At 43.0% G+C, this 21,699-nt stretch overlaps 1 protein-coding gene across 1 annotated transcript in view; it reads left to right on the forward strand.

Moving 5' to 3' along the window:
* Window positions 1-2,941: 2,941 nt before the first annotated feature.
* LOC310856776 (neural-cadherin) overlaps window positions 2,942-21,699 on the forward strand; it is a gene marked incomplete at both ends in the record, with an annotated part of 169,146 nt that continues 150,388 nt past the window's right edge. The window contains one exon of the mRNA XM_083762251.1: window positions 2,942-3,887. Within this exon, the coding sequence (XP_083618377.1) occupies window positions 2,942-3,887 (946 nt within the window). The remainder of the gene's footprint in view (window positions 3,888-21,699) is intronic.

A 21,699-nucleotide genomic window follows, 5' to 3' on the forward strand; every position in this document is an offset into this window, starting at 1 on the left:
TGTCGCAGTTAAGCCCATATACAGTATATATCAATATTGACCTCAACCCCCAAAAACTTGTTCTGACATTCCATTATGTTGATCCTTCCCCATCCATCCTTCCTCTTCGATGTCTCCCTTTTGACTTATACCTGTCGATTCAAATTTCTAATTAGACAGGTCTGCGGCCTGCCCCAAAATTATTAGTGCAGCCACACCCGGCAGCCGGCGATAACTAGAGTTTTCAACAGGCCCACCTGTCCATTCAAACTCTAGACGGGCCTGCCCCAAAGTGATTAGTGCAGCTGTGCCCGGCAGCCGGCGAGTTCTCAACAGGCCCGAAAATTAAGGCCCGGCCCTACCTGGGCCATCATCAAACCCTGTACACTCAAGACTCAAGAGAATGTCCCCACTACCACCCTTAGATATCCATATACTGTATGGAGCTCACCTGTTCTGATATTCTATATGTTGATCTGACCTCATCAAACCCTGTAGGCCTATACACTCAGGGCTGGACTGGGACAAAAATTCACGCACCGCCCGCTCCATGGAGGCATACACAAACAAACAAGCCCTAATACCACCACTTTTACAGAACAACATAAATGATACAAACCAACAGACAACTACACAACCCACAAAAAAATTATAAAACACTGGCCTACAGTCTATTCTTTTTTTTTTTTTTAAGATATTTTTTTGCGGCTTACGCCTTTTATTGTTTTTTTTTTTTGAAGGGACAGACAGTAGGCTGACAGGAAACGGGAGAGAGATGGGGGAAGACATGCAGTAAAGGCCGTGTCGGGCTCGGGAGTCGAACCCGCGGCACACTGCGACTGGATTACCAGTCGGGTGCCCAGACGGTTACGCCACCGCCTGGGCTACAGTCTATTCTTAACGGAGTAATTTTCAACACATTCTTACAGTATATGTCTGATTTGGGATAGCACACATACACTACATGTCGTATTCATGTATTGTGTTAAACTGTATTTTTATCAGCATGTGTTTTCACCCCACTATGTCTGTTGGCTATGTATTGTTTGATGGGATTTGTTAGTTAGACAAGTGTCTAATGCCCTATTCCAATTTCCATCCATTCACCTCGTAGATATTTTACCGTCTCATTGTTAACAATTTCCAATGTGCCAATCAGGAGAAGGGAAGTCAGAGGATACTGAGGAAACATAACTCGATGTATAGAGGCGTAACAGGTGCTATCCTATATGTTGCTGTTTTTTAATGGAGCCTTGTTCTTTTCCTGATGCTTTTCATCCAAAATAATTATTACAAATAAATAATAATAATAATAAAAAAACACTGGCACCGCCCATGTTGTTGTTTTCGATTAATCTAACTAGTTAAAATTGAGTTTGAAGTTACAATGGGTTTGTATATTAGGAAGGGGGTGGATCAGACCTGGGACTACGCGGACGACATCAGCCTGCTCACTGACCACGTGGAACAAGCTGTGCCAAGGTTGGCCTATGTTATAAGTTATCACATCCCATCAGAGCATCCACCTCTGACAACAACAAGGACTTGGGTACCTGGGCTCATGGGTCAACTCAACCGAGCAAGACCTGGAAGTAAGGAAGGCACTTGCGTGGAGGGCCCTGAATGGCATGGCTAGTGTATGGAACTCCAACTCCCCCGTCAAACCAAACTCAGCTTCTTCTACGGAGCGGTAGAGTTTGTTCTCCGATACGGCAATGAATGCTGGGCCCTGAAGCTAACCCTGCAGAAGTCTCTCGAAAAGAACTGCCATAAAATTAAATAGGAAATTGATTAATTCTTGAATATGTGGGGGGGAAAAAACAAAGAACACCAAGGAGGAAGTGCATACTCCTCTAAAAATAATTATATCAAAAGTATGGTAGCCTACAGGTGTGCAATTACACAGCATGGAAATACTATACATAGTTGCAGGCAGCCATAGTGAGCCATTGCTGAGTGTACAGAGGCTGTATCATAATCCGAAGGTTACCAGTTCGGCCCTTGACTCGCTCATCTACATGTTGAAGTGTCCCTGAGAAAGACATTCAACCTCAACAGCCCCCTATTGAGCCTTCATCTGAGCAAGCAATCTGTGGGGGTTATTTCCCCCCTTAATGAGATGATACAATATTCTTTTGAAGGGTGAGTATCAGTGCATTGGACCATGAGATCTTAAGCAAGATCAAATATTTTTAATATGATATTTGATATAAATTATCATACAAATAATAGGAAGTAGGCTAAATGTGAAAATATTATCCTAGAAAAAGGCCTCAAATTGTTGCAGTGGGCAGCAGCATATGCAAAAGTCATAACTCAAAGCAAATCTGAGGTCTGTAAAGTTGTCCCACCATACCACCTTGGCTCAGAATGCAGATGCTGATGCTCCTTGGTCTGAGTCCAAAGAAAAATGAAGCAACTGCTGCGTATCCTTGAGACTCTCTTTGAAACAAAACTCACTCCTTTATAGAACACTTTTAAATTGTGGAGCAGAATACCAATCTCTCTCTCTCTTTCTCTCCCTCCCCTTCTCTCTCTCTCTCTCTCTCTCTCTCTCGTAACGGTCAATGTCCCTGCAGAGTTGAAACAAACTGCCTGTGGGCGTGCCACAGAGGCGCAGACCTGTCGGTCCTTACTGTTCTGGCATCTGATTGGCTGTCCTCCGCAGGGGGGGTGTTGGTAGTACCAGTGCCATTGAGTTACGCTCTGGGTAGTACCACATGGAGCACTGTCTGTGTAGAGCACATCCTCCTCAGTTCGCACAACTGATGCTGCACTGGATGCCAACTTCATACTTTGAATAAAACAGTCCTTTATAAAGACTTTTTAATATATTTAGGCCTATTTAGAGACTAAAAGGTTATTCTCTATTTCTCTTTGCCATTCAGCACTTGTCAATTTTGTGCGCTGGTGAACTTTCTTCTGGTTCCGGAGAGATTTGGAGATCTGATTTGATGGAAACATGACGCAAAATGCTACCGGACGGCGTGCCCTAAACACCTTGGTGCTTGTCGCAGTGGTGTTATTTTCAGTGGCGCGTGGGAAACTTCCCGTGTATTACGGACAAATTGCGGAGAATTCCCTGGCGGGGACTTTGGTGGACGGGGTGGCTCTGTCGGTCGGAGGCGACTGTCATGGAATGAAACTTGACGCTGGTTTGGAAGGAAATTATGCCTCGGACTTTGACTTGGTTTACCACCGAGGGAGACGACATCTAGTTTTGAAATCAGTCAAAACTTTGGACCGAGAGTTCATCGCGGAATATAGGTTCGCGGCTGTGCTGCCGGGGTGTTTGAAGAGTGCAGTGACGATTCAAGTCGAGGTGACGGATAAAAACGACAACATACCCCGATTCACCGACGGGAACAAAACGATAGAGGTTGATGATTTGACACTCGTCGGTTCCGAACTGGCCCGTTTCCATGCCAAGGACGCGGACGCCGAGATGAACGGACGGATCACTTATTACGCGTCACCAAAATCTCATTTTATCCACGTGGTTCCCCAAACCGGACAGGTGCAACTGATGCGCTCTCTAATGGGGATCTCCAGCTTCACGGCGCACGTGTACGCTAAAGACAACGGACATGATGTGGAGCTCGTCGGTGAGCCGGTGGCGCTGCGCTGCGATGTGCGGACGGCTGTCTTGTCGGTGCCAAAGGTGCGCAGGAGGCCCCGCCGGGCCGTGTCCGAGGAGCTGCTGTACACGGTGACCGTCTCAGAGGATGTCAAAGTCGGGGACTTGATTTTCACAGTTCCAGACCAGAAGTTTGACAAGAAGTGGTTTGAGGTCATGTCCGAGGCCGAGTCACCGCCGGTCCAGATAGAGCGCGACTCGGGTCGTGTGTACCTGGCGCACAGGCTCCAGTCCCCCGCAGAGGTCCCAGTCAAAATACAGAACCTGCCCGGTAAGTCCCGAGAGACTGTCATGTAGCTGTGCGTAAAGATACCGGTAGACCGTCTACCCAAATGTAATGTGTATTTGCACTGTAAATCTGTGAATTTAACTTCCGGATTCTTATTTAATCTTCTGACCATGGGTGCATGGTTGAAAATTACTTAGCCTGTATTTGAAAGTCCAAATATACCTCAAGTAGGCTAATTATTTTCACTGCCTTGTTCATAGTGTAAAATAATAATAATAAAATACAACTGCCAATATTCCAAAGAGCGTACGACACGATAGCCTATACGCTCTTTAATATTGTTTTAATATTTATTAAAAACCAGTCCAGATTCTGTACTGTAGGAAGGTGAAATTGTTAATGATTTTGCACCCTGGTTGACTCGGTTGCCGTCGGAATGTTCCGGACGGTGGCAGACTTGGAACAAGTGTGGTATTCATTGAGTACTGGTGTGCATTTCTGATCGCTGGGCACTGAGCACGGGTTACTTTCCATTATAGTCTGTTCGTCTAATCGTCACTCACTGGCTAAATATCGGGTCTTTATTTGTCCCTGGTGTTAATCTTCACAGATTTGTTATTTGCTTCAAATGCTTGTGTAAATGATGTGCCAGCCCAGTTCTCACTCGTTCTGACGCGTGAGACACAGCACACAGGTTACACATCACTGGCACTCCATGTTAACAACTTAAACCCCAGCATCCATATTCTGGGGAAACTTAAACAGAAAATAGCAGATCTACAAGCTCACAATGAGATCCGCTATTTTCAGCAAAGATATTAAATGTAGAGGAAAAAACAGATACATCACTATAGAGCCCCAAATGTCTGGTTAATGTGTTATTTGTTGTCATGAGGTTGTTAACTGGTTAAACAAGGATCAGCATATATGCATGGGGACCTTTTTGTGTGACGTGATATGCCTGCCTTAGTCTGGCCACAGACATTCAAGGTCAATAGTCTTGGCTATAACTTCAACTGGGTTACTTCACAAGTATGAATCAAAGACAATAAGTGATCATAATGGTGGTGGCAATGATGTTGATGGTGCTGATCATGATTGGTGTGTGTGTGTGTGTGTGTGTGTGTGTGTGTGTGTGTGTGTGTGTGTGTGTGTGTGTGTGTGTGTGTTTGTGTGTGTGTGTGTGTGTGTGTGTGCGCACGTGCGTGCGTGCATGTAGATAGATAGATAGATATATACTAGATAGATATAGATTTACTATCATAATTGTGTGTAACTCTTGTGCTCTGTTGAATGTAGCCTATTGTATTGTTTAATTTGTCTTTCCCTCCCCTGGCCCCCACACATGTAAAGCGTTTTTTGAGTAGTATATGAAAAGCGCTATATAAGTCCCAGATATTATTATTATTAGCCTATTAATATCTTATGCAGTTAACAGTTTTACATTCAGCAGCCACAATGCAGTGAATTGTGAATATGAATGGAGCAGGACTGAGCTAATTTCACCATGACTAAATGAAAGGTTGCCCAGATGCAGTATGTGATTGCCACCTAAAGTAAATGTTTGGGTAAGCACCTACATTTCTACATCTGTTTAAGGATAAGGTTACTAGTGTACCAGTGTTCTGATTGGATCTGGATAATCAGTTCATCCAAATCTAAAATATGCTGTTTATTTGAAGTAATTAGTTGTATTTATTCACCTGGACCGTCCTGGTCAGGGCACATGTGGCACTGAACGTCTAAACAACCAAACTTCAAAGGGTATAGTGTTTGTTTGTCTAAGGGACTTTGGAGTTCTGGTTTGGTCAGGTTTTGCTGATCTGGCTAATGTGAACACAGGAGGAGAATTCTCTCGGTTAATTGGATCGACACGCCTGTGAGAGTATGGTCTAAACTCCCTGCTGATTAAGTCTGTATATCTTTCGTCGCTGGAGATGTAATTCTGTCTGCCCTCATACAGGGGGTGGAATGAATGAGTCCTAAAAAGTTGCAGTCATGTTCAATTAAAGCATAACACATGTCTGTGGCTGTGAACTGGGTCAGCCCGTTGCCTTAATCATTTAGATTGTCTCTGGCATTCTGTGAGCTCTCGAAGGCAGAAAGTCTGCGATTAATTAATTACATTTTTTTCTCCCCTCCCTTAATCCCTGCAGAGAGGATGGTGTCGTCTCTCACGTCATTGTAGTCATCAGTTCAAATTTAGTTGAAACGTAAGAATAGTTCATATTGATCCTATCCTGATGCTGTGCTTAGATAAATTACTTTTATTCATTTTAGTCTCCAGGAATGACACATGAACATGGTTGTGTTTGTCATGTGTGTGTGTTTTGTAATTGACCAAGAGCTGGTGTTTACCGTATGTGGATTTGGCCAAGTGCAACAGTGCTGTAAAATGACAGCTTTGTCAACTGAGAAGCATGGGAGATAGTGTCTGACATTTAGCCATCTGCCAGTGTCTCATAAGGAGGGGGGGTATGTGGGGCAGACACATCTCGGATATGAATGACGGTGAAAGTGGACGATATTGTCCCGAGTTAATAGGTAATATGTTGTGTTGTATTGTGCTCTTCTCTCCGACCTATGAGGTATAAGGTAGAGAGTCAATGCCAGTGTCTGCTGGGACACAATTACCACAGAAGATTTTGTCTTGCCAGTGCGCCACTGTGCCACATGCTGCCTGAGTGTGCATATGAAAAGGCATTGGTTTTGTCTTCCGAAGGACTTTGCACAGATTCAGTTAGCTAAAAGAGGCCTCTTGAAGAGTGCATATGGAGGGCATCTGGAGTGCTGTTGTTGATGGGGGGGGGTATAAAAACCTTTGCATCCATGTGGACATTCTTGTGTGTGTGCACGTGTGTGTGTGTGCTTGCGTGTGTACACACCTCACCCCTACGCTTACACCGACTGACACGTACTAAAGCCTCCCTCCCTCTGTATATGCTGTATATATCTCTCTCTCTCTCTCTCTCTCTCTCTCTCTCTGTGTTGTGTATTTTGGCAGGCCATCCATCACTCCAGGTGCCAGCTACTCTACTGAGTATATTCTATCCTTGAAACTGCAAATACACACATATACAGACACATACATGTTCATGCACGCACACTCACATGTATTCATCACATGTGCGTTCTCCGTTGTGCAGGCACACACACCCAGGCACACACACCCAGGCATGCACGCCACGCACGCGGACATGCATGCATGCAGGCACACACACACACACACACGCACACGCACACACAGTCATGCACACACAGTCACGCACACACAGTCACACACACACACACACACACACACACACACACACACACACCAGACATCTGTCCACTTACACACTGCTGTCCTCTGTTTCTCCCTTCCTTTTACCTCCCTTTCCCCTGCCCCTCTACCCTCCCCTCCCCAGCACGCACACCTCCACTCCACTCTAACCCGTGGTTCTATGTTTGAGAGGGAAAGTGGATGATCTTGATTCTTGAGGACGCTCATATTCTAACATATTATCTAATACAAAAATCCAGCTTCTCTATTGTATTCCCCCCCCCCCCTCTCTCTCTCTCTCTCTCCCTCCCTCCATGCACGCACACATGCATGCATGTGTGCGTACACAGATGAGCATGTCTATCTAATGTGCATGTCTCAGTACTTGCGTCTTAATTCCTACAATTTAGGCTGATCTCTGCTCTGTTACAAACTAGTGTAGTGTTGATCCCATATGGGGCCAGTACTAGTAGTAATTATACTTTTAAGTAGTCTCTCTTATGGTCTTTTATATAGTAACTGTGTATGTGTGTACTGTGATTTCTTGTTGTCTTTACCACTGCACAAAATAAGTTTCCGAAAGGAAAAATAAAGTTCTTTGAAGTTGAAGTTGAAACAAGCTTTCGGCTTTTCTGTGATTTGATCCACATTGGCGTTTTTATTATTGATGCCAATGAAAATCTTTTCTATTGTAGCCTATTCTAGATCTCCAAAAATATGTGTCACGCTTTGAGCTTTTTTTAGCTTGTAGATCTGCTATTTGGCTGGCAACTAAGTATAAAAAGCAAGTGTCTTGCACACCTACAATGTTGACAGGTGCGTAGGAGTAGACCAAGCGAGGGTCCGACACAATGAAAAATATTTGGAGGATTGCCCCGCCCCCGGCTATTAATTTCAATGTAAGTTGCTCACTGACGTTTGAAGCACCTGGAAGTCTGCTGGAAGTACCCCAAATAAGGGAATCGTCTAAACATAGTAAGACAACAGATAGCCAATATATAGCGTTTCAGATTATAGAAGCATGTGCAGTAGCGTTTTAAATATGGAAGTGTTGCTATCCCAGCTTTGACCACCAGGCGACGGCCGCTTCACTGTTATACCCTGGTTCTGGGGGCTTGCTGTGGACACAGAAAAACACTTGCATTATAGGGGTGGTGCATGACAGAAAAATCCTCAGTGTTAATTTAAGTCAATTAAATGTGGAGTGTGTGTGTGTGTGTGCGTGCGTGTGTGTGAAATTGTGTTCATGCTTGCATCACTTATGTGATGGTGTGTTTGTATACATTACTAATACGTTACGTTACTACACACTTCTGCATATTATGTAGTATGTGCATGCATGCCGTGCGTGCGTGCATGCATAAGATGGATTTGTATGTCATGTTGTAGCCAAACCTTTACACAAATCTTTACACACACACACACACACACACACACACACACACACACACACACACACACACACACACACACACACACACACACACACACACACACACACACACACACACACACACACACACACACACACAAGAATGTCCACATGTTGGGGCCTTGGGCAAGGGGTGTTGTGGGATGGGTGGTTTGGAGGGTGAATGTGTCGTTAAATAATGTCACTTTCTCTCTGTTCATTTCTGCTTCTCTTTCTAGTCTTTTTTCTCTTCTTCTTCTCTCTTCTTCTTCTCCTTTCGGTGGCTTTCTTTGACACTCACTTTCTCCATCTAATATATCTCTATCTCTCTCTCTCTCCCTCCCTCTATCCCTGGTTGGACGTTATTCCAATCCTCTCTCTCTCTCCCTCCCTCTATCCCTGGTTGGACGTTATTCCAATCCTCTCTCTCTCTCTCCCTCCCTCTATCCCTGGTTGAACGTTATGCCAGTCCGGTCCTCTCCTCACTGTCCTAATAGCTTATTGACACTTGATCAGCCATAACCGTAGGCATTTCATTCTCTAGTCTCCAACTAGGACAAGGTCATCCTGTACTTCTGCTGACACCCGGCCATCCAGGCCATACTGCACAGTTTACATGTATGCAGAAGCGTATACAAGTCTTAGTTTGGTCCTAGAATGTTACAAATGTGACACCTTCTTCTCCTCAGAGAGAGAGATTTGGTAACATTGTAAAATGTATAGTATTGGAACATATCCACCTGAATGCAAATACAAATGTATTCAGTATGTCTCCCAACACACAATGTGCCTGTGTGTGTGTGTGTGTGTGTGTGTGTGTGTGTGTGTGTGTGTGTGTGTGTGTGTGCATGCTTGCGTGCGTACTGTACGTGCACGGATGCATGCGTGCATGCATGCGCGACTGTGTGTGCTGTGTGTGTACAGTGTACACCCTGGTTGTCCAGCTGTGACTTGTTCCATCCAGTAATCGATGTTCTGAATGTCCCCATTCCTCTCGCCCCAGGGGGCAGGCTATAGTTGGGGACTCACTCACTTATATAGTGAGCATAGCAGTGAGCATCTGGTAATGTGTGTGTGTGTGTGTGTGTGTGTGTGTGTGTGTGTGTGTGTGTGTGTGTGTGTGTGTGTGTGTGTGTGTGTGTGTGTGTGTGCCTGTGTGCGTGTGCGTGTGCCACCCATTTGTAACTGAGAGTGTACACATGTAACCAAATCAACCCTTGTGGGTACATTTGGTTACATTCCTACACTCTCAGAGTGTACGAATGTAAGAGGGTCCACAATTGGCTAGTGGCTACATACACTTCAGACTTAAATCAACACTGAGAATGTGTGTGTGTGTGTGTGTGTGTGAGTGTGTGTGTGTGTGTGTGTGTGTGTGTGTGTGTGTGAAAGTGTGTGCATATGAGACAAAGAGTAGAGGTGTGTGTTTATGTGTGTTTGTCGCTAACTAGCGTGAGTCAAACTCCTGTGAATAAGTCGAACATTGGTTTCGTAATCATGTTCATCCAGTGTGACAGCGAGGTCACGTTTGTGTTGCATGCCTGCATCAGTGTATGGTTCAATGTCCTGTTGATGTTTGATGTGTTCCATCATGTGTTAGAACTACACTGATTTAAATCCTATACTCTGACGTAGTAAAGGCACTTGTTTCTGATACAACATCAAGATCAATAACCCTTGGATCATTACTCAGTCAGTCTTTAAAGGAAACAGCCTACATAGTAATTCAACATGTTTTGAAAAAAACGTTTAGTGCTGTTGTGTTTTTTTTTTGGGTGTATTATTGTTATTTCCATTTGAACTACCGAAACATAGTCAAGTTGATATCTATCTATAAATGCACCAAGTCTCTGTATGTGTGTACGTACGTCTGTAATCTACGTAACTCTGAAACCGTTTTCCCCAACGACTTCAAATCTGACACACGCGTTCCACACCACCACAGAGAGTGCAGTGCCCGGTGTCACGTCCGTCGGATAGCTGGTTGTCCAGAACTAGCACAAAGTCTGGCCTGTTTTGACACACAATGATGTTCTGACATCTGCATAGACTCCATATTTGAGCATGCCTGATAAAGAACTCCATTTATGGGCATTAAACGGACACAAACATTATAACTGGGTGGGGCATTCATTTACAACTTGCATCGTTCCAAGTAGGCCAAAGCCAAACGGGCACCGCTCTAGTACAAATAAATGCAAAACTATTCATGCAGGGCAGCTAGCTAAATGGACATTTTATGAGAAAATAATTATATGAATGGTAGCGACTGTACAGTATGTGAACTCTCAACTTAAGTTTTGAAGTCATCCACTAAAACAAAAAATGTTAGAAGTGAGAATGTTCTTTTTTCCAGTCCATTTTGCACTAAAGTTCAGCAATCATCCCCATTGTATATACCCACAGTAGCCTCAATTGACCAGGATGCAATTCCACAACATGTGGGCACATCGGCAACCTTAGACACAGGATTCTGGGAAATAATCATGTATGTCCGTTTTACATATTACTGTATGCTTCGTCTGTGTTATATTTACCCCCATAGGCAGCCGCCATCTTGGTCCGGTCAAAAAATATATATATATTTCGTGGCGTTTATCTCTGAATTGAAGCACACATGAGGTGAGGCCTGACATTATGAGGTCAATGTTAGCAGATCACTGTGTTTCATGCTATTGAAGGGGAGCAACGGAAACAGATCACTGTGTTTCATGCTATTGAAGGGGAGCAACGGAAACAGATCACTGTGTTTCATGCTATTGAAGGGGAGCAACGGAAACAGATCACTGTGTTTCATGCTATTGAAGGGGAGCAACGGAAACAGATCACTGTGTTTCATGCTATTGAAGGGGAGCAGATCACTGTGTTTCATGCTATTGAAGGGGAGCAGATCACTGTGTTTCATGCTATTGAAGGGGAGCAGATCACTGTGTTTCATGCTATTGAAGGGGAGCAACGGAAACAGATCACTGTGTTTCATGCTATTGAAGGGGAGCAACGGAAACAGATCACTGTGTTTCATGCTATTGAAGGGGAGCAACGGAAACAGATCACTGTGTTTCATGCTATTGAAGGGGAGCAACGGAAACAGATCACTGTGTTTCATGCTATTGAAGGGGAGCAACGGAAACAGATCACTGTGTTTAATGCTATTGAAGGGGAGCAGATCACTGTTTCATGCTATTGAAGGGGAGCAGATCACTGTGTTTCATGCTATTGAAGGGGAGCAGATCACTGTGTTTCATGCTATTGAAGGGGAGCAACGGAAACAGATCACTGTGTTTCATGCTATTGAAGGGGAGCAACGGAAACAGATCACTGTGTTTCATGCTATTGAAGGGGAGCAACGGAAACAGATCACTGTGTTTCATGCTATTGAAGGGGAGCAACGGAAACAACGTCAGCTAATCCTTCCGTTCCAAGAGCCGCATCACAAGATCCGGTTTTTGTCGTTTTTTTTCTTCTAGTTTTTGCCTGACTTTAAATGTGTTTATGTTTTTCACACTTTTAGAGCATATACGTAGTCATCATATGGGCATTGGGCACACCTAACAATAGATGCCAAAACAATGGGAAAATTCCAAATTGTGTACGTATTTTAAATTTTTATATCAAAAGTCCATAAATCCAATTTGTATTACTTCTTTTGAACAAAAACGTGCCGCGTGATGGATCAATGGAACTCATTTATTTTGTGAGAAGCTTCTTCTTAAGGACCCCTCTAGAATAATATGTCTTCATATAAAGACATATTCTAGCCAGATATGTTTCTTTTTTATTTACTTTTTGCAAAAACTTTATAGTGCCATACTTCTCCAGATAGTTTAATTATTGTCTCCACCAGGCCGAAGGCATGTGGGGAGAGTATGTTTTGCACTCCGTCCGTCCGTGTGTCCGTCCGTCCGTCCGTGTGTGTGTCCGTGTGTGTGTCCGTCCGTCCGTGTGTCCGTGAGCAGCTAATCTCGGCCACCGTTAACCCGGTCGATGCCAAATTTTGCACACACACTCCCTGGATGCCAACGATGAACCTCTGCCCCAAACTTTCCAGAACGGCCTGTTATAGCGCCACCAGGAGGCCGCTTTGTGCAAAACAAGTTTTTGCACAGTACACCTACAGATTTTGTCCAAACATCACGCAAATTGGTACACAGTCTCTCTAGAGCCATTCAACAAAACAGGTCTTTCAGATTTATCAGACTCCATCCTGATTGGTTAAGATTGGCTTCCAAAGTTCACAGGAGTGCTCAGTTTCAAACAAAATGCTGCAAATCATGAACACATCGCGTGATTTCCGTGAAATTGGCCACCCACATTCCCACTAGGCCGAGGACGAAATGCCACATGAACAATTTCAACTCAGCCTCAAGGTGGCGCTATAACTGGCCGAAAAGTGTTTTTACCTCTAACTGCACGGATCTGTGGATAACTTTGTATGCCAACTCCCTAGAGGCCAAGGAAAAACCTTTGTCTGGAATTTTTCACATCTGCTCTTTATAGCGCCACCAGGAGGCCGACATATGTAAAACACATTTTCTATTATTACTCCTTCAGATTTTATCCAAATTTCACGCAAATCGGTACACATGATCTCCATAGTCATGTGATCAAGACAGGTTTGTTTGATTTCTCATATTCCATCCTGATTGGCCACGATTGGCTCCTACAGTTTTCAGGAGTAGCCCGCTTTGTACAATTCGCCACAACTCCTCAACGCAGCGTCCGATTGCGATGAAACTGTGCACGCATATTCCCACTAGGCTGAGGAAGAAATCCTGGTGGAGACCTGTGCCCAGAAGGGCACTTTTTCTAGTTATTATTTATTTTATTATTTGTATTGCTATAATTATGTGGCTTGAGCTACTCTGCTACACCTCCATCAAGAATACCAGAAGGAAGCTAATCATGAACATCTGAATGCTCAGCTCTGAGAACAGCACATGTGCAGAAATTGCGTGCATGGAGATGGGAGAGCCAAAGAGAGCGTGAACCCTGGCTATCTCATCTGTCAGAGTCACTCGTCTTAACTCTCCAAGAGACTAGCTTATGCGTCAACACCCCAATCAGATGATGACTGGTGGGCCTGGTAGCACGTGTACATTTTGTGAGTTATCTACTTTCAGCACTGATCACAGCTCAGTTTTAATCAGCAATGTACTCATTAGCGCTAAGGTGAGGTGAGGTGAGACAGCTGGTTCCAGGTCAGAGCCCCTGAGGACATTTCTCTGGGGTCATTCAGGGTGCATTGAGACAGAAGAGATGGAGAAAAAGGGAGGGGGGTCATAAGCAGATGCATACGGAAAGTTAGTATAGAGAGAGGGAGAACAGAGGGAAACAAAGCAGGAGAAAAGGATGGGCGGATTGACTAAAAAAATCACACCGTGACCCACGTGAAGTGAGGGGTGCTCTAATCATCGCACATCATCAAGAATGATGGCCTTATTGGCCAAGGGTGGCCACCGACATACCCAGCCGATTTGCTCAGTCACATATAACGTAAATTCTCCATTCATTGTCAATGGCATTTAATGTTTGTAAGGTAAAATACTTATGAAAGTACTAATTAAAGGTGGCAAGATAGGAGGGAGAGGGGGTGAAAGAGATGATGAAGAACAGGTAAGGCAGGCAAGTTAAATGGCTTTCAAATGTAGTACGGTAGGGATGGATGAATGGATGGATGGGTGGGTGGGTGGATAGATGGGTGGGTGGATGGATGGGTGGGTGGGTACTAGGTAGATGGATGAATAGACGAATAAATAGATGGATGAATTGCGTGAAGTGGAGGCTCATTACCAACACCCAATGGGCCATACCCCAGGCACCATGACCTACATAGAGCAGCATAGAGCAGAGAAACACCTGGGCCTCTCTCTCACACACACACACACACACACACACACACACACCCACACACACACACACACACACACACACACACACACACACACACACACACACACACACACACACACACACACACACACACACAGGTAAAACACAGCTGGATACACATGTGTCCCACGAGCACATCCAACTGGGTACACTACACACCTGCTTTAGTGCTGTTGTCAAGAACACAAATAACACACACACACGCGCACAATTTAGATTTTGAGGGAGAAACTCAGGAAGCAAAGACACACACATACACACACACACACACACACACACACACACACGCACACTTGCATAACTAGGTAATCATTCAGGGCACAGTATGTATGATTGTGTGTCCTAAAGTTACCTGGTGTCAGCTAATCGATGGAGCGGAGATCCCTAAGAGGACAGTGTTCATGATTTAGCTGAGCTACAGGGGAATAATCACTCAGTAGAAACTACCTGCAGTGAGTGAGTCCCCTAGAAAATATAGAAACATTTTGGCTGACACAAATTCGACAACACATGCACACGCACACATGCATGCACGCACATACAGTACACACTGTGCACCGTTCTGTGCCGTCATTGATTTCACACGGCTTGCATAGTTGCATGCCACAAAAGAACCCCCGCCATCTCGGTTTGAAACAGAAACTTCAAAGGCTTGCTGTCTTCCGAACCAACTGCCATAGACAAAAAATGCCCGTTTAAAGATTTAAAGGCTTGCGGAAATCAATTAAGCAAATATAGAAACCCTTGCTTGCTGGTTACTTTGCTAGGCTGTGCACAGGCGTGCAGTGTGAAAATCAACAAACAAATGGCCAGACACGTGACTGGATGGGTGCGGGGGGAGTTGTCAGGTTGGATCAGGAGACTATGGAGGCCAGATCTAGACTGGGGGAGTGGGGGGGGGGGGGGGTAGTGTCTGTAGTACAGTAATGAGCTCCCCATCAGCTAGAAGAGAGAGTATGTGTTTGCGTTTGTGAGCTTACACAGAGTGAATGAGATTGTGGAGATTTGTAGAGGTGTGTGTCTGAAATTGCTGTACATTCATGTACATACATGTGTCTGACAGCATGTTTTCACAGGTCCAAAGTTTGGAGGACCTAAATATCAGTCATGGTGTTCTGATGTGTTTGTAAGGCTGCTTCCATCACAAATTGATAACCTGGTAAATGATTTGACACCCATGATTCAACATTCTTTGTACATTTTTTTTTTTTTCACTTAATTTTTATTGAAGGAAGAACAGACAAGAAGAACTCACAAGACTATACGGAAAGGAAAAGAAAAGAAAAAGACAAAAAGTAAAAGAAAAAAAGGCTGCATTTTTCATATTACAAAAAACATTCAATGAAATCCTATTGCAATATCGCTAGGCTGAGAGAAGAGATTCCACTTTTCCCACTTTTTATAGAATTTATCCTCTTGTAGTCTAAGTATGAATGTTAGTTTTTCCATAGCATACAGTTCCTCAATAATGTCCCTTTGTACATATTTTAAAAACGCAGTTCGTCAAATAGCAAAGCTGGGTCAAGAGTGTTTTGGTCTTTGAAGTATTAGAGGATATGCAGCAAAACACATTAGAGGCTCAAGTGATCTCATGATTCTCATCACCCTCTGTCGGTCCAGATAGAATGCAATTCATGCCAACTGTTCACTTGGCTTGTCATTGCTTGGACAACTTACAAACACATACTGTATACGCACAGACACAAACACATACTGTATACGCACAGACACAAACACATACTGTATACGCACAGACACAAACTGTGAAACGACAGATCTTAAGACCCCTCAGTAATTTCGTTCTCCCTTCATCTGTGCTAATTAGTCAAAAACTGGAGTCGACATCAAAAGCGAACGCCGGGCGGGTGTGAGTGATTTCCCAGGGAGGGAGGGAGTGAGGGAGGGAGGGGAGACAGACTAGTTCAGCAGCAACATATCACACAGACAGACACTACAGGTTTGATCTTCAGTTATTTATACTCAGGTCGACGTTTTGTGTGTGTGGCAGTGACTTACATTCTGAGTGCTAATTGAACACTGAAAGTGTACAAATGTAACACAATCTACAAATGGGTAAATTAATACTGAGTGATAACTGTACGATGTTGTGATGTTTCTACAGCAGGGGTTCTCTACCTGGGGGAATGCAACCCATTGTGGGGGGGGGTCTCCAAATTATAAAAAAATGTTTTTGCAACGGAATGGTTGGAAAATGGAAATTAAGAGTTTACATAGTACAGATAGTACATGCATAAACTTTCCTTAATGATAATATATGGTTTCAGTATTTATTTATGATGTATTTTCTCTATTATTAAGTTATTGTAGTGGGGTTCGGGGGCCAGAGACATGGCCAGACATTGGGGGTCGCGAGACACGGCCATAGCATTTCCGGGGGCCGTTGAGAACCCTGGTCTACAATGACTTCATTATTAGATCATGGTACCAGTATGGTTTCCATTCCCACTGGGGGTCATATCAGCCTTACTTAAAATAGATGCTTTCTCAAGTCACAGAAAGTCACACCTTGACCTCGTTTCAATACTAATATTATAAAAGCTGTTAATATTAATTTCTCTAATATAGGAACAGCTGGAGAGGCATATCTTGTCCAGTTACTGTCCTGTCCTCAGTGTCCTGTGCTTTCTGTGCTTTCAAGGTTTCAGGCTGGGATTACATCACCTCTCCATCCATCAGCTTCCCAATGGAAATACATGTCAATTATTCATGCTGTTGAATGAAATATTAAGCAGCTTCAAAAAACAAAAAATTAACACAGGCCTCCACAGTGATGTGATGTGCTTTCTATTTATTATTATTTATATTTGTGTGTGTGTGTGTGTGTGTGTGTGGCTGCGTGCGTGGCTGCGTGCATTTGTGTGAATAGGAGGGATTGTTCTTACGTATTTAGTTTTTGAATCAATACAGAGGTATGTTTGTTGACTGGATTGCTGTTTGTGTAGATTGCTACAACAGTCCGTCCAACTCACACACACACACACACACACACACACACACACACACACACACACACACACACACACACACATGCATCTGTTTGCCAAATACTAAAAGAAGAGAGTGAGAGAATATGTCTTGTCTTTGTAAAGTCACTGTTAGCAAAGCTATTTTAATGTTTGAATCTTTAATTCCTTGGGTGATTTTAGTTATTTAGATGCTGTACTGTAAACTGAAGAGTTGAAAAGTTGAAAAGTACTGTATTTTCCTAGCTGAAAATGACTCCCTGATGGCAATTCAGGGATCGAGTAACTCACGAATCCTCTTTCAGAGAAAAAGTGACCTGCCTTCTCTCTTTATGTCTGCGTTGGTGGTGGGAGGGAGGGGAGAAGAGGGGAGGGGGTGGCGTACCGGGCAGAGGGGATTGATGACTCCAATCAAAGGCTTTTTCATCTGCTGCCCGCACTCCTCTAATAATTGAAAAGCAGCCTTGTGGCTCCATTTGATGGCACTTTCACATTAGACACAGTTCTCCCATCATCTATAATTCACAGCTCAAATGATAATCCCTCATCTATTACCACCGCACCTTTTCTCTCTCCATCTCTCCCTCTCTTGTTCTTCACTCACTGCTCGTTCCACTTGTTCCCTCTACTGATGATTTGTGGTGAGTGGGGGGGGGGGGGGGGGGGGGACTCAGAAAGTCACACAGTTTTTATCCAGGGTAAATTTCCTGAGCAGGAATTCTCTTTACATCATACTCATAGTACAGTACACACCTGGGCCATACATCGCTTTTATGTCACTTCTTCTTTATTTAGGGACATCCATAATCATATTATACAACCATTTTTCAAACAGTGTTTCTTTGTCCACAGGTTTTTTTTCTTTCATTTTTAGACAGGAACAAAAAAGAATAAAAATAAAATAAAGCATATGGGAGAGGTGGATGATGTGTGCAGAAATTAAAGTACAATACAATGTAATACTCATAGGGAGACATAAGGAAGTATTTGGAACTGTGAGCAGTAATTAAAATAAAATCAACAGAACCAAAAAACAGAGACATGAGTAAGACAGAATCATTCAATCCTTGCCGCTACAAAATCTGGTGGCAAAGGAATAATATATTCCACCCAATTAGACCAACACTTTATACATTTATACTTCTGCAGTCTGAGAGAGAAAGTGATCTGTTCCATATTACAAATATCATTTACTATATCTATCCATTATTTTATGGTGGGGGCCTCAGGAAGCAACCAGTGTAAATACTTTTATTTCTTTATTTTGTTATGGCCAGAAGTGACTGTACTTTTGGAGGTGCACTCTAATGGCCCCTAAACCTGCAAATTGGATGTTGTCCAAGATTAGCTTTGCATAGACAATCAGTAATATATCAAGGCTATGATTAATGTATTTATAGTGTTATGTCTACAAAGTATTTTTCTTTGCATACGTAGTTATATGCACCCTTAATTGCGTAGCCTATATAGCGAGATATTAAGACACAAGTGGAATTAAATATTTATATTACTACAGGTAGGTCTTCTGACCAAACAATTGGTTGAAATAGGCTATCCACACCCGTGCTGAAATGAGCATGACGGCACACCTAGCCGTTAATAGAAGATTTGAGAATGGATAAATCACATTTAGAAATATTATCAGGTTTGGAATGGAATAAAAACAAAATTATTCAAAGAATAAATGACATTCTCCTCCTGTGTTAATAGCTGAGCGTAGACCTGGGGCAGGTCTACGCTCAGTTATTATGGTGGTACATGGAGAGCCAGATATTTTCTGTGGTGGTACCACTGCTCTAGACTGTAGAAGGCTGCTCTTTCATAAAGTTGAGGTGTCAGATATGTTGTGTGGTCTAACCCTTTTCACGCATTGTAGATAGCTGCTCTGTTAAAATGAGTAGCTGAAACACTAATGGCCACCGAGAGAGACATGTAACTCTGCAAGGGAAGAATATAATGTACCCCAATGGAATTAAAATGTTCTATAACCTGATGAGTTATTTGTTCTTCTGTTTCCTCATCACACCCACCCAGAAAAATGAGCGTGTGCGCGCACACATATACATACACACACACACACACACACACACACACACACACACACACACACACACACACACACACACACACACACACACACACACACACACACACACACACACACACACACACACACACACACAGATACTGGTGTCGAAAAAAAGAAGCCTAGCCATCCAGTTCTTTAAGCCTCAGAGCAGGGAACTCACAGCACATAAACTGTCATTCAGCAAATGGATGTTTCACAGCTATGCTTATGGAGATAAGCAAATCCTACATGCACACAGACATGAACTGATGAACACACAGACATCTAAGCCACGAGCTCGCTCCATTTCTCTGTCAGTGACTCTGTCTGTCTCCACTGAAACCAAAAGGAAATGAGTAATATACTTTATTCATCTTTCACACTTCTGCATTTCAGCATTCACTTTGAGAAAGAAAAAAAAAAAAAGAGAGAGACAGAGCACGAAAGACAGACCCACAGATACAGTATTTAAAGGGAAAAGGAAGAGAGAGAGGAGAGAGGGCATATGAAATTGCCTCGCTGTGTGTTATCAACATAGTGCTTTAGTTGAACACATATTTGCAGTGTGTAAAACCAAGCTTTTGAAGTGTTCGTCTGACTATAGCTTAGTGGTGTGTGAGTGCGTGTGCATGTGTGTTGTGTGCTTTGAAGTCTGACTGGCCCTTTGACTGACTTTCTGCAAGGACTAGACTGTGTGAAAGTGTGACAGAGAAAGAGCACCAAAGAGAAAAAGGACGGAGAAAATGAAAGAGTGAATACTTTTGAGTTTGAGAAGGAGCGGTCATAAGGGCGAAAGGTCAGTAGGGATAAGTGTGTGTGTGTGTGTGTGTGCGTTTCATGTTTTGTATCAATAATCAAAATCTGCAAAGTAACTAGTAATGCAGTAAAAAGTACAATATTTGTATATTTGTATTCAGTGAATGTTACTCATTGAAAGATGAGGGGACCGTCATCTTTTATTTTTGTAATCTGGTAATGGTATACAGTATGCAACAAAATGTAACAGATTTTAAAGGAGCATTTCACCCATTTTCAAAGAATCTGGTCCTCCTCACTATATGCTCATGAGAACACCATTTATGTCTACTCACTCCATCTCATTTGTGGGCTGTGGATGTCATGGATAGTGAGGACCAATTCAATGAAACCAGTAGTTAAACCAGTTCAAACCTTTTCATACCAAGGCATTTGGCCATGCAGACCTCCATCTGAATGTTATTTCCAACAAAAGTCAACATTTTACTAACGCAGATGTACAAGTGACGTGCTGCAAGCTTGTATATCTTCTATTTCTGAGAACTACTGTTCTAAATCCTGAGTTGCTGCCCATAGTCCCATACTGCCTAAAACGGAATGGGGCAGTATGCCAGTACCATGTCATTTATCACATATTGTAATATTTTGAATACTACAGTTGCTCGCTACTATTTACATTGTTTTACTAACTTGTAGCACTTTAAGTATTATAGTCTTTATTCCTAGAACTATTTAATTTTAAGGACCACCATAACCGAGTTACAGACCTGTATTTGGAACCCTGAGAGTCCCTGGACCACACTTAACTACTACGGTCCTAGATTTCTTGTACACAGAGGGGAACTTTATATGATACAAGTTATGGGTACATCCAATTTAAAATCAAACCCTATAGCCTCGACCTACAGGCATATGCATAGGCACAACTTAAATAGCACTAGATACACACACACGCGTGTAGTGAGATATCAGATTCTAAAAATGTATTTTTTTTCTGAAAAAGCTATGTTTATGTCAGTGGTTCTTCGATTTTTCAAAAATAGCAGACCTACAAGCTCGTAGCGCGCCACTCGGTGGCGTGCTATGAGCGTGTAGATCTGCTATCTTTCAATAGCTAAAGCATAACATGATGCCAACACAAAGGGGTTCCCGCCCAAAATGGTTTAAGGTTACGTATTATTCATGACTATTTTTTTAAATTGCCATGTTTTTTGTTCTTGCTTACTGTAACTCACTCTGGATTAAACGCTCTGCTAAATGCCTAAATTGTAGGTGGTGGAGCCCCAGTCCTGTTGCGCCGCCTCACTAAATGAACTTTTCCTAGTTATTATTGCATAAATGGCATCTAAGTCAAGGCTTTGAACGCATTACCTAAATTAAAGCTGTTGCAGCACCACACAAATTTGCTGTGATGCAAGTCAGTGGTACTCAACATTTTTGGCTCAGGCCACGCCTGGAAATTATCCACAGCACTCCTGAATTTA

The sequence above is a fragment of the Protomyctophum parallelum genome (assembly GCF_964188405.1).
Source record: "Protomyctophum parallelum genome assembly, chromosome: 3".
Taxonomy (NCBI): Eukaryota; Metazoa; Chordata; class Actinopteri; order Myctophiformes; family Myctophidae; genus Protomyctophum; species Protomyctophum parallelum.